Source organism: Suncus etruscus, chromosome 11 (assembly GCF_024139225.1).
Source record: "Suncus etruscus isolate mSunEtr1 chromosome 11, mSunEtr1.pri.cur, whole genome shotgun sequence".
Taxonomy (NCBI): domain Eukaryota; kingdom Metazoa; phylum Chordata; class Mammalia; order Eulipotyphla; family Soricidae; genus Suncus; species Suncus etruscus.
In genome coordinates, this window is record NC_064858.1 from 69528259 (window position 1) to 69546639 (window position 18381).

General features: G+C 33.9%; 1 protein-coding gene across 1 annotated transcript in view; it reads right to left on the minus strand.

Annotated features, from left to right (window-relative positions):
• Nucleotides 1-18381, minus strand: part of OTOGL (otogelin like) — a 156867-nt gene that overhangs the window by 4690 nt on the left and 133796 nt on the right. Inside the window, exons 45-55 of the mRNA XM_049782954.1 lie at nt 17739-17924; nt 15433-15645; nt 14551-14655; nt 14068-14175; nt 12597-12698; nt 11854-11958; nt 11725-11765; nt 7721-7784; nt 6960-7138; nt 6457-6561; nt 1919-2038 (exon numbers count right to left, since the gene is read on the minus strand). Coding sequence (XP_049638911.1) covers nt 1919-2038; nt 6457-6561; nt 6960-7138; nt 7721-7784; nt 11725-11765; nt 11854-11958; nt 12597-12698; nt 14068-14175; nt 14551-14655; nt 15433-15645; nt 17739-17924 — 1328 coding nt within the window. The remainder of the gene's footprint in view (nt 1-1918; nt 2039-6456; nt 6562-6959; nt 7139-7720; nt 7785-11724; nt 11766-11853; nt 11959-12596; nt 12699-14067; nt 14176-14550; nt 14656-15432; nt 15646-17738; nt 17925-18381) is intronic.

Sequence of the window (18381 nt, forward strand, 5' to 3'; positions counted from 1 at the left end):
GAAGGAACCCAAGTAAAGATAATATCAAAGAAAGCCAAGTAGAGAGGCCAGAGAGATAGCACAGTGGCAGGGTGTTTGCCTTGCACGCAACCGTTCCAGGACGGATGGTGGCTTGAATCCTGGCATTCTAAATGGTAGGTCCCCGTTACCTGCCAGCAGGGATTTCTGAATGCAGAGCCAGGAGTAAGCCCTGAGGCCCACCAGGTGTGACCCCGCCCCCCCCCAAAGAAAACCAAGTAGAGAGTTTCAGATATTAGACACCCCAAATTCCACTCCTGGCACCCGTTTACCCAGCACTTCTGGGTATAGCCCTGAGGCCCCTGATAACCACAAGGTATGTACCATGTAAAATTATTTCTAAAAGAATAATTTTATTCTATAAAATAAGTCCATGTAATAAGATGATGACTAATAATCTAGAGTTGAAACTCTGACATTAGTATCCTTTAGATCTGTCTAGTCATCATAACAATAAAAATCTGTGAGATTGCATAATATTTTACCTTGAAGTAAACAGAGCTTTGCAAAACAAACCACAAATCATTTTTATAAAGGATTATTATTTCCAAATAATTTAGAGATTTAATCATTTTTTAAATTATTGTATGACTTTGGAGCTCAAGATGTAAGTGATTAGTAGACCCATTACCTTGTATTTGTATGCAGCATAAAATGTACCATATCATAAATATTTAAGAGCTACTGTTACAATTGACTTTATGCTCAGAGATACAGAATTAAGAGAAAAATAATGAATACTCAGTACTACTGTAATGAGTGCTGAGTTCTCCAGGGCCTACAGTATAGGAAGATCAAATTTCACCTAAGTCAGTACTTCTTAAAAAAGAAATTATTTATATATATATATATATATATATGAAAGTAAAAAGTAGCCAAATTGTAACTGAGTCCTTTATTAATGCATATAAAAATATAGATTGAGTTAACTGACCAAATGACCTTTTAGTAACATTTTAATTCACATACTAATAAAGTCCATCCAGAGAACGAAGTCCAGAGATTGCAATTTCTGCCCATGGAAAGTCAAAATTATTTGAATTACCATACAATGTTCAGAATAACAAGCTGAGGAAATATTGATTTTTCATGTGTACATAAAATTAAAACACGCAACAAAATTATTGTGGTACAATAAATGATCTTAGAAAATAAAGTAACATAGGGCCAGAGAGGTACCTTAGCAGTAGGGCATTTGCCTTGCCCTTGGCTGACCTAAGATGGACCGCAGTTCAATGGCATTTCATATAGTCCCCCAAGCCAGGAGCGATTTCTGAGCTCATAGCCAGGAGTAACCACTGAGCATCAGCAAGTGTGGCCCCAAAACAACAACAACAACATCAACAACAACAAAAGATACCGTATTTGGTGTATAAGACGACCCCCTAATTTTAGTTAAAACATAGGTTTAGGTCTATATTCTCTGTATAAGACAGAACGTTCCTGTGCTGCAACTGTATATACCACAGTGAGCCAATCACAACAAGCAAAGGTTCAAAGGTCATACTATAATAGACTTCCTCTCTGACTCTGGCCAATCTGAGCAGGCTTTTGACAGTGTAGATTCAGGTCCAGAACATTGTCTAATTTGCATGCATAAAAAGCCTGCTTGGATTGGCTGAGTTAGAGATGCTGTCCGAGCAGCCTTGCAGTGATTAGCAGGATCGAGTGGGAAAATTCGTTTTGTGGCAATATCCGGACTATTTTTGTTTAGTGGCATATGGAAATGTTTTTCGGGATATATTCGGTGTATAAGACGACCCCGGATTTTCGGTTGACTTTTTTCGTTTCAAAAGACGTCTTATACACCGGAAAATAGGTAAATAAAAAAAGAAAATAAGTAATGTATATTATCTAATTACATTTAATGTGAAAAATTTAGATTTAATAAAATACAAACCATTTTGCATTCAGTCTCATTAAAAGGGGGGCAGACCATACTGTAGTTTAGAATCATTGTTCCCTCATCAGTCTTAACACATTCATATGTGGTGCAATTATAGTGCCAAGTACTTCCTTCCTAAAAATAAGAGAAAAAAATACATTTTAGCTGCAATGTGCTATATTTCTTACATAGACTTTTCTATTTCTCTGTATCAAAAAAATCAAGATTTTGTCACAGATTCTTATAACAAAATCTGTCCATCTAGAAATGTCCTTTTATCTAAGATGGTAATATAATGTAACATATATGATACTATATATTACCACATATATAGCATGAAATAAAGGAATAAAAAAGGAAAAAGCAAATAAGCACTTATTTCCACTACCAAAATAATTTAACTAATTTGGCCAAAAATTAATGGTTTTTTTGTTTTGTTTTGTTTTGGGGTCACACCTGGCAGCGCTTAGGGGTTACTCCTGGCTCTATGCTCAGAAATCGCTCCTGGCAGGCTCTGGGGACCATATGCGATTCGCAAACACCTTACCTTTATGCTATCTCTCTGGCCCCAATGTATTTTTCTAATGCTTATTCACTTATGATAGAACCACAGGTACTTAATATACTTCCTTTCACAAATTATATTTATCCTTCCTCCCATTCATCACCAAAATTATATTTTTAACTTTTGAAATATGCTGCCTAAATTTGTTTCAAATTTTATTTACCTTGTATTTTTTATAATTATCTTTATTTAAACACCGTGATTACAAACATGATTATAGTTGTATGATTACAGTCATGTAAAGAACACCCCCCTTCACCAGTGCAACATTCCCACCACCAATTTCCCAGATTTCCCTCCTCCCCACCCCCACCCACACACCTGTACTCGAGACAGGCTTTCTACTTCCCTCATTCATTCACATTGTCATGATAGTTTTCAGTGTAGTCATCTCTCCAACTGCACTCATCACTCTATGTGATGAGCTTCATGTCATGAGCTGCACCTACCAGCCCTCATCTCTCTTGTCTCTGAGATACTGTAAAAAATGAATTTCTATCATATTAACAGCATTTTAAATATTTCACTTAATTCCTCTAAAAAGTAAAACAACCACAATATCATAATTATTGGGCTTTAATTGTTGAATTTTACTTTTATTTTCTGCCACATATTTTTAAATATTCATATATCTGAATATTTAGTGTGAACCAGTAAAGAATTTGTTTTTGCTTTGGGGCCACACCTAGAGATGCTCAGGATAAATATACTTCTGGCTTTGCACTTCATAGTCCTGTCTCTGCACCCCTGGTGGTACACAGTAGACAATATGGAATGCCAGGGATCCAGGTTAGCCATATACAAGGTAAGCATCTTACTTGCTTTACTGTTTCTCTGACTCCATGAACCTATAAAGAACTTGATAGCTTTTCTTTAATTGTATGAATAGCTTCAGGTCATCTATAAAATTCTATTAGTAAAGATTTATAGACTCAAGAATAAAAGAAAACATAATAGTCAATATAGGAAAAAATGAATAGCTAATTTATCTAAAATTCAAACTTACAAATTAAATTTCCTGGGCTGAAGTGATAGTCAGTAAAGCACATGGCTGATCTGGATAAGATCCCTGGTATTCCAGATGTTTCCCTGAGCACCATAAGTAATTCCTGAGTGCAGAGCCAGGAGTAACCTCTGAACATCACAGGGTATGGCTCAAAAATAATTAAATTTCTAAACAATTAATATTTATTTATAAAACTTGGGTTTATAGTACAGGGTATGGCATTTGCTTTACATGTAACCAAGTTCAGTTTGATACCCAGAATACCATATGGTGCAGTGAGTGATCCTGAGCATAGAGCCAGTAGTAAACCTTTATTACTGCAGGGTCTGGCCCAAAGTCCAAAAACAAAATTGACTTCACAATTTTGATGTGTATTCACCTATATTGTGCTACATGTTTTATTCTTTAAAAATATTTTGAAAATTAATGCAATAGTTGTCATTATAAATATTAGGGGACAGAGAGATAGCATGGAGGTAAGGTGTTTGTCTTTCACGCTGAAGGATGGTGGTTCGAATCCCGTGCTTGCCAGGGGCGATTTCTGAGCATAGAGCCAGGAGTAACCCTGAGTGCTGCCAGGTGTGACCCCCAAAAAATATATTAATTATATATACTATTAGTTTCTAAATTATTGACACGGAATTTATACTGACATTTGACTCAAAATTCTCAAGTTACTGAAACTTTATCTAGTATCTAATTTGCTTTTCTTTCATTGATACCTATATATCAATTATTTTGATTCACTTTTAAGACTCCCTCTTTAAAATATATCTGATACACTGATAGGATTAACTAGATGTACAACAAAAACACTATTTTATTCATAAACACACAATTACAAAACAATAGACTATGGTACAAGAAGATATTGTTCATCTTAATGAAATGTACAGAGGGGCCAAGTGGTTTCAGGTGCATTAGGTGGGAAATAAAGGTCAGAACTAAATACCCAAGCTAAAGTCAACAACAATAGAATAGAATAATAAAATCAAGAGACCCAAACTATTTAACAATTTAAACATAAAATGGACCTGTTACACAGGTAGTCCAGGGCAATAAGGGCAGAAGTATGGGATGCATGCTGAGAACTTTGGTGAAGGAAGTCAACACTGGTGGTGAGAATGGCCCTAATTCATTGTCAATATATGCCTGAAATACAACTGTGAAGGAATTATAATTCACAAGATTCTCAATAAAATATAGTTTATTAATTGGGTAGATGTGTAATTCAATATGATGAAACAAAACACTTCTATATAATTAAACTATTAATAAAAACAGTAAATTGTAATTAACTTCAAATGTAACAAATATTATAACCTTTTTGAATATGATGGCACCTAAAATAACAGACACATTCTATTCTATGTCAATTGTCAAACTTATAAGGAGATATTATAGATAATGATAGATTTTAAAGATATGCCTTAAGACATGACTTTGGGGATATTTATTTAATAGTCTGATAATCTAAATATTTATTTATACTGACATCTTTAATTCTTAAAATAATAAATTGCTAACCACTTGAAATTCAGAATTTTATTTAAGTGCTTCAAGTACATTTAAAAAATAACTGGACTTTTGTAATGACTGGAAGATACCATTTCTCAAAATCACTTCCTCACATCTAGACAAAAAGTTTTTGAGAAAAGAGTTGAATACATTCTTTGGCAAGAAGAATTATCCAATGCTTTAAAATGTAACAACTATAATAATCTCATGTGTGTTGTAAATGCACTGTACATTAGTGTGTTAATTATGTGGAGAATTGTATATATGTGTGATAGTTTCTAAATTTCACATTTGACTTCATCAGGGAGATGCAAATCAAAACAACTATGAGGTACCATCTCATACCACAGAGATTGGCACACATCACAAAGAATGAGAACAAGCAGTGCTGGCGGGGATGTGGAGAGAAAGGAACTCTTATCCACTGCTGGTGGGAATGTTGCCTAGTGCAACCTTAATGGAAAGTGCTATGAAGATTCCTCCAAAAACTGGAAACTGAGCTCCCAAACGATCCAGCTATACCACTCCTAGGAATGTAGCCCTAGGAACACAAAAATACAGTACAAAAATCCCTTCCTTACACCTCTATTGACTGCAGCACTATTTACAGTAGCCAGACTCTGGAAACAACCAAGATGCCCTTTAACAGATGAATGGCTAAAGAAACTGTGGTACATATATACAATAGAATATTTTGAAACTATCAGTAGATATGAAGTCATGAAATTTTTTTCTATACATGGATGTACATGGAATCTATTATGCTGAGTGAAATAAGTCAGACGGAAAGAGAGATAGACACAGAATAGTCTCACTCATATATGGGTTTTAAGAAAAATGAGACATTTTTGCAATAATTCTCAGAGACAAAAGAGAGAAGGGATGAAAGGTCCAGCTCATGACATGAAGCTCACCACAGAGTGATGAGGGCAGTTAGAGAAATAACTGCATTGAGAACTATCATAACAAGGTGAATGAATGAGGGAAGTAGAAAGCCTATCTAGAGCACAGGCAGGGATCAGATGGGGAGGAGGGAGATTCAGGACATTGGTGATGGGAATGTTGCACTGGTGAAGGGGAATGTTCTTTACATGACTGAAACTCAACTACAATTATATTTGTAATCAAGGTATTTAAATAAAGATATAAAATAATTTTGTCATCAGAAAAAAATAAAAAGAATGTGTTCAGAGGGGCTGAAGCAGTGGCACAAGCAGTAGGGCATCTGCCTTGCATGCACTAACCTAGGATGGCCCTTGTTTCAATATCCCATTGTCCCAAGCCAGCTTGTCCCCCAAGCCAGGAGTGATTTCTGAGCGCATAGCCAGGAGTAATCCCTGAGTGTCACCAGGTGTGGCCCAAAAACTAAAACAAATACACACACATAAACACACACACACACACATACACACACAATGTCTTCAGAAAATAACACAAAGCTATTCTTCAAAAAGCAATTGTTACCTCATGAATAATTGTTGTTCCATTTTCCATTTGAAATTTGCAGGATACATTTTTGCAGGTTCCACAACAATCATAATCACTAGGGAACGGAATATAAACCTGATGCTATATATAAGAACATGTCAAATTAGTCACATAGCATTCCCAATATTTTATGAATTAGTTCTGGAAGTGTTTCAGCATATAACTTCTCAGAACATCTGTAATCATTTGTAAAGTAAATTTTAGGCACTTCCAATGCTTATAGACTTTATATAATTATATTAGAAATGAGGATGTTCATCTACAGTTATTGCCAAGACAGCATGCTAGTTAACCACTTCAGAAAGAAAAGTGTAGATATTACTTTTGGAACCCAAAGTTACTACAAGGAAGTAAAAGTCTGCATTGTATCATTATATTACACATTAACAAGTAATGGAAATGTTAGTTGAACATCTATTTTTCATTTATAGAGGAGTCACTAGCTAACTTTCACCAGATAGCATGAAAGAAGCACTTACAATGTCACAATCTTTTGAACAGTTTACCATTGTAAAATTCAGAGCATGAAATCCTGTGTTGTTTTCTTTTTCCTCCAGACACTCTACTATATGACAAAAATTTCCTTCCAAATATTTTGTCATAGATTTCCCAAGATTCAGTACTGATACTTCTTGAAATACACACACATCATCCTTTTCTAAGAAAAGAATAATAGTCAACATGAAAGTCATATCAAAATATTTTTATTAATCAATCATTTAAATTTTTTATTTTGTTTTCATTGTATGCCACATTATCAAAACCAATACAGATATTTACCTTCACATATTACTAATAACTTAAGTCTGTGTAATGATAAATGTAATATATTTACTCTTTTACATACAACTTTTGACAAGCAAATGTTGTTTATCAACCTAACAATACCTAATATAAAAATTAGAAAAATCAATATCATTATCTTCAATGTTAACATTTATAATAATAGTGAGTAAAAGAGCTGTATTTTAGATGCCTTTTTAATTAAATATCTATCTTAAAAAGAAAATCATAAAATCAGATGTAGTTAAATTTAGTGAAATATATAAAGAATATTTGTTCTATTATAAAATTTTTCAGAACATTAGAATAAACTCAAAAACCAATGCATATTTTTATACCTAAAACTGGCAAATAGGTTAAAATGTTTAATCTAGGAGTGAATTAATGTCAACTTATATGATAAGCAACAGATACCAATAGTATTAATTGGATATTAAGGTTACAAAAATATATTTACCACAAAGATACTGTACACATCCACAGTCAGTTTGAAAGTCATGATCTATTGCAGTAAATTCACCCTATTTGGAAAGATATTATTATTATTTCATAACTTATCATATGACTTATTACATGAGGATTATAAAAATACATATATATCTAGTAATTTCTTCACTACAGACATAGCATATATTAACAAAACTGTGTAATGAACAGAATTATATTAAACCAGCAGTCAATGATAATCCATTGGAAAGGATTAATAATAAACAATGACAGAGTCAAAGATATAATATAAAACATAAGGTTATTGTTTTGCATGAAGGCAACTCAGTACAATATATGGTTCCCTGAGTGACACAAGATTTAACTCTGAGCACAGAGCCAGCAGTAAGCACTGAGCACTACCAGGTATTGCATAAACCCCCTCTCTTCCAAATAATAATATGCAGCAATGTTATAATGGATCATTCAATCTCCCTACATTTTAATTTCACTATCTATTTAATAATGAAGGGGGATAACTTGGACTTTATAGAATTGGGAGATAACTCAAGAATGGACCTGTGTTAGGCCCCTAGTTTTCCTTCTAGTATTGTGTGGTTCAGGTAGCCAGGTACCTGAACACCACCAGATAGCCGAGGTAGGTGGTCCTGCACACCTGGCAAGAGCAATTAACTGTCATTATTGGCACCAGTGAGTAGAGTTTACTAGAAGTGGTATCCTGGCCCATGAGCACATCTCATAAGCATCTCCTCAAACCCCCACTAAACAAAAATTACGTTCTGTCCATATTTTAAGACTATCTTGTTTGGATTCATGTTGCCAGCAAACAATTAAGAGATAAGAAATTTCCAGATTATTCTGGAAAATTCCTATGATGATATAGTCTTGACCTGCTCCATTATGGTGGCCCAGGGTTCTTTATTATAACTACATTCAAGGTAGATTGCTACATCATGGGAAGCAGTAGTGGGAACAGGTGGCCTTGATTAATAAACAACACAGACTCAGAAGCAAGACTAACCTGTACTGATGCTGATTCTGTCAGTCACTCACAGTATACATGGGGGAGATTATCTAAGTAGTCATCTAACTTCCCTCTTTTTTAAGTTGGAAGTAGTGACATTTCCTACCTCAGAAACTTGTTGGGAAACAAGGAATGAGTCTATCGACATGAAGAACTTTGAGTGGGCCTGTCAGTTGTTGCCATGAACAAATGCTTTAATTTTGTCTCTCAGAAACAATCTAGATTCCTTTCAAGTACAGAACTAAGCTGAAAGTTCTAAGCTCTGTATTTGCAACATTAGTCTTTGCTGAGCACATTTTATTTTCTTACCATCTCACCTATACAACTAATATAAATCTTAGCACCGTAATGATTTAACTCAATCCTAACAATATGTAAAGTACACTTTATCAGCATTAACAAAATTCTAACATTGCTTTAAAAGTCTGAAGTAGTTTTATAAACCTTAACTCATTTTATGGTTTATGACTTTTAATCATTAGACAATCTCAAATAGATTGGAAATAATGTTAAGAGGGAAAGACTGAATTGGGGCCGATGAGGTGGTGCAAACGGTAAGATGTCTGTCTTGCCAGCACTAGCCTAGGACGGACTGTGGTTCCATCCCCTAGTGTCCCATATGGTCCCCCAATCCAGGACTGATTTCTGAGAGCATAACCAGGAGTAACCCCTGAGTGTCACTGGGTGTGGCCCAAAACCAAAAAAGAAAAAAGAAAAAGAGGGAAAGACAAAATCATGCAATTTGCTGCTTTGTGGATGTATCTGGAAAAAATCATGATGAGTTAAGTTCATCAAAAGGAAAGGAAATAAATACAGAATTGTCTCTCTCATATGCAGGGTATATAGGTACAAAGTAGAGGTCTCTGGTAGAAGGTATAGTGCAGAATGTTTTATTCATGAAACTATATTAAGTTATGTAAACAATAAAAAAATTTTTAAAAATATTACATGCAACTCAAGAAACTAAAAAAGTTAAGTAGTTTTAAAATTTTGTACAAATTAATTTATTGTATTGCTGTACTGAGGTTAGAGTCATTAAATTCCCTCTAATTCTTTCAAATCATGTATGCACTTTTTAAAAATAAAGCTACAATATCCATGATTGTGTCTGAAACCTGTATTCTTTTATGTTTATTTTCTTTACTGTGTTGACCACAGTTTTACTACACATTAGCTCTTACAAGTAGCTGGCTACACCTACAAAAAAAATTGCTGGAACTATCTAGCAATACATAGCATGATATTATATAGTGGTATTCTTTATTCTTGTTTTTTAAAAATCAGTAGCAAAATCGCAGTGAATTATGTCCTTTTTCTTCACTATAGTAATTTATACTGCTGTGAACATTCACAGCCTCTTCTATGGATGTAGGTATTTTTGCATGCATCTATAACTAGGAGTAGAATATTGGGTTATGTGCTAACTCTCTATTGAACCTTTTGAGCAACTGCCTTATTTTTCCAAAGCAGTGGGACCAGGACAGAGGGAGGTTAAATTTCTAAATTCCTCCACAACCTGGACCAAATGTAATATTATCTACATTGTAAGATGGTGTGATGTATCACTGTACCAATATACCGGAGCATAGAACTTTGAATCTGAATCCTGAAAACATGACAAATGAAAGGTCTGGGTTTGGCTTGTTGCAGGAATATTTCCTCTCTCTAGACTAATTTTTAATTTACATAATGAGCTGAAATGCCTACTTTGTGAACATTCAAGAAAATAAGAAATTAAGCATTTTAAAAAAGAAATTAAACATTTAATATATACTATAAAGGATGTTTGTCTCTGAATGTGTGTATATAATATCTAAAATACATACTGGTATATCAGGGTATACTCAAATAAGTAAGGTTTTTTTAAGTTATTTAACCATATAGCATAAGAATTCTCTGTTGCTTTTTTAAAAGAAGAGCTTCAACGTTTATTTTATAGTCTATGTAAGCTCTTAAAGGATATACATCATTTGAAAGGGAAAGGGAAAAAATGGCTTTGTGAAAGAAAATGCATCATTTTGACAGAGATCTAGAAATATATCTTTCTCATATATATATATATATATGGCATATAAGGGCAAATACTTAAAGATAAGAAAGACTCATAAAGTACCCATACTGCATGTCTCTAGTGGTTGAATAAGTAACACCAGAGTCATAATTATTCTTTCTAAAAATTAATACTTTTGTTTTTGTCTTTGGATCACACCCGGTGAAGCTCAGGGGTTACTGCTGGCTATGTATTCAGAAATCGCTCCTGGCTTGGGGAATCAATGAGACACAGGGGGATAGAATCGAGGTCCTTCCTAGGTCAGCCACATGCAAGGCAAACTCCCTACAGCTGCACCACCTCTCCAGCCCTAAAAATTAAATCTTAAATAGTTATAGTTTTGCTTATTTATATGTAACTCTAGAGAAGGCATTTAAAGTTGCATATTTCTTCCCCTCTTCCTTTATACGTGCATCATCCTTTGTGCCTTGATAACAAATGAATTATCGTAAATAATTTTATATTGAAATATTTTATTAACTGCCTTGCTTCATTTTTTTGTTGCTGTTGTTTTTTAGGCCACAACCGGTGATGCTATGTGGTTATTCCTGGCTATGTGTTCAGAAATCTCTTCTGAGTTGGGGGACCATATGGGATGCTGGGGAATCGAACCACAGTCTGTCCTAGCCCAGCTGCATGCAAGGCAAACACCCTACCTCTGCGCCATCACTCCAGCCCCTGTTTTGTTTCATCTTATGACCAGTGAACTTGACTAGATAGAGACCAGTAAAATTATCTACCCATAAAATTAATAAGTTGCTTTTTTGTACCCCTAGAATATGAAGGCTGAGATCTCCCTAATATAAGAGAGTATTATGTTAATCTACATCTGTATCCTTTATTAAAAATATTTCCATTAACAGAAAAATATTTAAATGAAATAAAAAGGAATAGGATGATTAAAATAATATGACAAGTCAATAAAAATAGGTGTTCTTACCACTTCACAAACTGGCATAATGAGGTTTTCACAGCTACATTCTAAAAGTTAATAAAGCAACATATTGACATTGATTAGAATATTTTTTCATATAGGATAATCAAACTTTGAAGTGTGAAATTTAGTTACCGCAGTGCCATGTTGGACAACATTGACCAGTTACATTTTCTTTAACAAGTTTCATGTCTTTAGCACAGCTGAATTGTGGCTTCGGACAGAGATTGGGTTCACAAACTAAATAGAAAAATATTAAGAGTAAAGATTACCTTTCTGAATTAGAAATGCTTACTATATATGTATATTTAGGAGGTATGCACACCTGGCAGTAGTCAGAGTTTACTCCTGGTTCTGTGCTCAGGGACTGAGTCCAAGTTTTGTTTGAATTGTGCAAGACAATTACCCTCCCTATTGTACTATTTCTCTGGCCCCCACTATCTATCACTGTCATTACATATTTCTCCTCTGTGCTATCCCACCATCCAAAGACAATGTGTTGTTAGGACACTGTAAAAGACTCATAAGTAGGGATAATAATCGTAATAATATAAGGACATTCTAAATGAATACCCTCAGAAATTACAAGGATGCAGGAAGAAAAGGGGGAAAGGGCAAAAGGTATGGGATCACTTTATCTATGGAGAGATTCTAGGAGATTCTAGGATGATGAAAAGGGTTATGGCCAATCTAATTGGAGAAGGTTAATGATGTTCTCCAATAATTGATCTTAGATTAACATAAATATTACATTAAATATATTTCATGTGCTTGATTGAATTCAACTAAATTCTGGTATGATAATACAATTTGGAATGACCGGGCTTCTTAAACATCAGAGATGTCTACATATTTTAAATTTGTTAAAACATACTTACTACAATAATACTGAGGACAGCAGAACTGTGTGGTATTAAGATCCACAGTAAGAAATTCTCCATCTGTACATAGTGGAATAGGGTCAGTGCAAAGTTCACACACTAAAAGAAAAATAAAAAGACAGAAATTACAACTGATCAAAAAAAGTGTTTGTTCAGAGTACTCTGAACATTTACAATTAAAACAAAATATTTTGTGTTTAACAAAAAGAAAACAAGAAAAATACAATTAACAAGATCTTACAAGATCTTATTTGGTAACAGGCAATAATGTTTCCAAGTATATTCTGTGATGCTTTTCATACAGCAAAAATAATTAAATTTCCTCTTAATTCTATACTAATGATTTCTCTAGTTCATAAACATATATTGTAGTGCATATCTGTGACTTTTATTCCCCTTTTCCCAACTTGGACAACAGTATGAATGCCCCATTCATGCTATCTTGAAATGACTCTTAATGATGGCACCTCATTCTCATAACTCCACTGTGTAAAAATGACAGAATTAAAAAAAATACACATACTAGACCGATATGAATTGATCTATGGCATCTGAATCATCAGTAGAGGCCCTAAGCTGGGATATCCATGTGCTGATACAGTATTACTTTGCTAAAGAGCTGATCTATCTCCTTTCCAAAATTTTCATTCCCCCAAATTCCTTCCAATAATTGGGTTGCTTAAGCTAGTCAAATTCAATCAGCTTTTGCTGAAATTAAAGAACTTGAACTCAATGAGCTGTGATTTGTTTTTCAAAAGTGAAAAGTTTTGATATTAATAACCCATCTTTAATTTACTAGAAATAAAAATATAAAATTCAGGGCCAGAGAGATAGCATGGAGGTAAGGCATTTATCTTTCATGCAGAAGGACAGTGGTTCAAATCCTGGTATCCCATATGGTCCCCTGTGCCTGCCAGGGGCTATTTCTGAGCATAAAGCCAGGAGTAATCCCTGAGCGCTGCCAGGGTGTGACCCAACCCCCCCCCCAAAATCATTATTTTCATAGTTCAGTTTTTCTGACAAAATATGTATTATCATTTTTTGAAATTCTTACTGCAATTCTGCCATTACTTAAGTTTATCAGAAGTGTCCAAGAAGAAAAAAATAATTTTTGAATAATTTTAAAGAGGTCCCATTATGTATTACCAGAGTTCATTATTCAGTATCAAGTATTTCCTTAATATGTCAAAGGGAGTCAGGAATAAATTTTCCTCCAAATAAGCTAGCTATTGGCCTTATCAAAAGAGAATATAATTTGATTATATGTCTTGATCATGTCTTGACTGATTCCTGTACTATAAAAAAGAGTAGTAATAATTGAAATTAGCGGAGTCATTTCAAGTGTGATCTTGTTTTTCTATAATCTTACCCATCTGAATCCCAAAGAATAATGAGAGTATTGGTTGCCTCAAATATCATTAAATTCACACCAAATAAGAGATATTTTTATCTAGAAAATTTTACTCACCACAAAAAGGATAATAACAGCAAGGTGCTCCCCGTTGAACTTGAATCATAAATTGATCTTTTCTACATTCTGGTACTGAAATATTGGGGCACTTGTATATATCACATTCTGCAGAAATATAAAAATATTGAAAAATTGAGTAGAGTTAGATTATGCAATAAGCCAAATAGTATACTTTATTTCACTTTAAATTTGTGATAACTCATAAGTATAAAAATAGAGACATAAATAAAACCTGAAATCTATATATTTTAAAGAAAATGATATATTGTAACTTATGTTACATGGCATATATGAAATAATAGCTTAAGGTTTGTGTGTATATGCACAATATAGAAATTAGAATTGTAAGATCTTTCTCAAGGCAAAACAAATAAGCTATACAATTTTTCTTGTGTAAATAAATAATGAGCATCTAATACAATATTATGAAAAATGAATACATATTAATCTTGGGGTTTTTTTTACCCATTAATGACTTACCACATCGGTACTGTGGACAGCAAGATAGAGGACTTTGGCCAACAATCAGTTTTTCACTTTCTGTACATGTAGGAATGGTTGTTTCACACAAGGTCATGTCACATCCTGAAAATGTGAAACAGAAACTTTTTTACTTTTTGGGGAGGCACACCCAATGACGCTCAGGCTCTGCGCTCAGATATCACTCCTAGATTGGGGGACCATAGAGGATGCCGGGGGATCAAACCGTGGTTCGTCCTAGGCTAGCCACGGGCAAGGCAAATGCTTTACCACTTGCATCATTGCTCCGGCCCATGAAACAAACTTTTTAAAATATCAGGACGGTGGTTCGAATCCCGGCATCCCATGTGGTCCCCTGAGCCTGCCAGGAGCAATTTCTGAAAGTAGAGCCAGGAATAACCCCTGAGCACCGCCGGGAGTGACCCCCCCCCCAAAAAAAAAAAACTAAAACAAAAATATCAGTGCACATGATTAACATTTTGTGTTTTTAACTCATACAGGAGAATCATCCTAGAATGCATATTTTCCCTCTGTAGTTAAGTACATTCTGTTTACAGAATCTGAAGTAGCTTTAAAATGTATTCATTATTGTCTTTCCTCTTCAATGATAGAAGTCGCAATTTTAGATCTTTCTTCTTGTCACATATTATTATTACTTACAATATTCTGCATAAACACAGTAAACCATAATGAGCAAAAAAAAGGACATTAATGAACCAGGCGTGCTTAAAGAAAGGGTTATGTTGCCAGCAATATTTTTGTTGTGATATCCACACTTATATTTTTTATACCAGGGATAATGCATGCCCTGCTTTTTGACCAAATATAATAATATAGTTGTACAATTAGCAGGTGATTAATGTCACTTGTCACATCACGTACCACAAACTTCTTTTGGACAGCAGGTCCACTTATCAGTGATGCCCAGGACCACTTCAGCTTCTCGTTCACAGATTGGAGAAGGTTCATCATCACAGTCTATGTCGATGGGAATTATGCTTCCATTTTCCCAACACTGGTACAGTGCACATTCATCAGTGCCCCCATTCCAAACCTCCCCAGCAATTCGTGGCTGCTCTTCACTGTCTGTGCAGGCTTTAAAACATAGACAACATGATCTCACTCAAAATCAGAACATAAATACATCAAGAAGTGGTATTTTTAATTCAGACTGAGACTTAGCCCAATGGCATAGTATGTCACAAATGATCTTTTCTTCAGAGTTCTTTTTTAGTTGTTAGTTAACTATCTCACATATTTTTTAATTAAAATTCAAACAAGAAAAAAAATAAAAATAAAAAAATAAAATACAAACCAGGGGCTGGAGCAATAGAACAGCGGGTAGAGCACTTGCCTTGCTCGCGCTCGACCTGAGTTCTGTCACCAGCTTCCCATATGGCCCCTGAGCATGCCAGGAAGGTGTCCTGAGCAAAGCTAGGAGTAGCCCTTGAACATAGCAGGGTGTGGTTGAAAAAGGAGACAAAAAAAATTTCAAACCAAATTCAACGACAATAGAATGAAGCGACACAAACTATAACAAATAAATTTTATAAATCTATAAAATGGATCTGTTACACTAGCAGTCCAGGGTGCTAAGGGTGGAGTTTTGGAACCCATGCTGGGAACGATGGTGGAGGTAAGTCAACACTGGTGGTGGGAACAGCCCTAATTCTCTGACACTATGTATCTTAAATACAACTGTGAAAGAGAAAATCTTTTTCTAAATACAACTATCTATATTTTTAAGTCCTCTTTGTATATGAGATCACTGTTAATCATGTTTAAAGTTTTGCAAAATGTCTTTAGCTTGAGAAAAGTAATTAAAAAAATTTGAACTTAGTGTTAAAATTTATAAAATAAAATTTCATAAAATTTATATAATAAATATTATGAATCAAGGTCTATACTACCTCTTAGTAAGTTGTCTATCATATGACTGAAAAGAATGAAAACTTTAGTAAATGTATGGTACAGTAATATTGCAGGCAGACTTAAAGCATCAGATGAATACTCTGGTAGAATATGTTATTGAATAAAAATTTTAAAGTAAAATATTATAATTTAATACAACATCCAAAATTTAGGTGGATAATTTTAATTAAAATTTTATTATAGGGGCCGGAGAGATAGCATGGAGGTAAGGCATTTGCCTTTTATATAGGAGGTCATTGGTTCGAATCCTGGCGTCCCATATGGTCCCCCGTGCCTGCCAGGAGCAATTTCTGAGCCTGGAGCCAGGAATAACCCCTGAGCACTGCCGGGTGTGACCCAAAAACCACAAAAAAAAAAAATTTTTATTATAATGATAACAAATAATATTACTCTAGGATTTCTTCAGAGAAACCATAAATTAATGTAATGAGGTGCCAACAAAACCTCTAGACTCCAATGAATTCATCTTATTTGTTTCCATCTGCTAACATCCCACACAGCTTATAATTCTCTAACAATCACATAAGCATTCTATACTTTCTCAAGACTTCCACAAATATCTGATTTAATGGCAAATACAAACTAGTTTCTCAAACTATATATGAATTGTCCTTCTTGCCTTTTCTTTTTATAACCAACTAAATTTCTTTTCTCTTTATCATAATGATGAGTTGATGATTAATAAAGTAGTAAACCACTGTTTAATTAATCTACTTATATTCCTATTTATTACCACAATGAAAAAAATGTCAGAAAATAATGGTTTGAAAATGACAGTAAAATAATATATGTTTTTCTGGATATGATGCTATCTATCTATTTTTTCTTGGATGCTTAATTTTCTCTAGGAACTATATTAAAGGTAAAATGCTTTTAATTATTTTAGATGTCACCACACTAACCTATGGAGTAAACACTATTATTTCACTTTAAATATGAATAACCTCATTTTTCAGAGGTAAGGACAAATCAGTAATACCTGGAATAAATAGAATTTGAATTCAGTTTACAAGCTACACTATTACTTCCTAAATTTCCATGGTCATTTCCTTTTATCATAGATATAGTGGTGGCTGAAATATATCAACCAGCTTTTAATTTTGATAACTTATTGAAATTATAGTAAAAATGTAACTATGAACAATCAACTTCTTGATAACACCAAATCAAGTCTGATCAGCTTTATTTTCTTTCAAGATCTGTAGGAAATCTTTCAGCTCACTTCCTAAGGTGTCATTTCATACTTTGCTACTTACCACATTCCTTCTCAAGAATACACTGTGTTGAATCTGGCCTATGGAGAATGGTTCCATTTTTGCACACACAGTCTTCTCTCAGATCTAAGCATGAAGAATGTCCATAGAACCATTTGTTCAGACATGTTCTTGCTTCACAAGGTCTCACACAGGGTTGATATTCTTTCCCCTCTGGGCAACTAAGAGCTGTGAAAAAGAAAAGTAAGAATTTGACAATGAGGACAAGTATTGTTCCAAGTCTAGTGAAAGCAAGAAATGTTAAATATCTTTCTGCAAATGACTTGTAAGTTTCAATCTTCTAATTATAATTTTTATTAATCATAAAACCTTAATTTAGAAACAATACAATCACTGGGTATTTTTGGGTCTTCCAGATGTACAGGTAGTATTTGGTATTAAAAATGTTAATAAAATATGTATTAAATAATTATGATCATGACAATTCAAATCTGATTTGCATTAAAATTAGCAAATCAATTTTAATGAGATTGCTACTCTGTACAATGGAAAAAGACACAAATATGAATTTAGAAAATGGTGAACTACATATTAATAAAATAAACAGAAAAATTAGTTTTTAAGGAAGTAGGTATAGTGTTTGGAAAGATGAAAAAGGAAAGAGAAAAGTCTATTAACTCTCCAC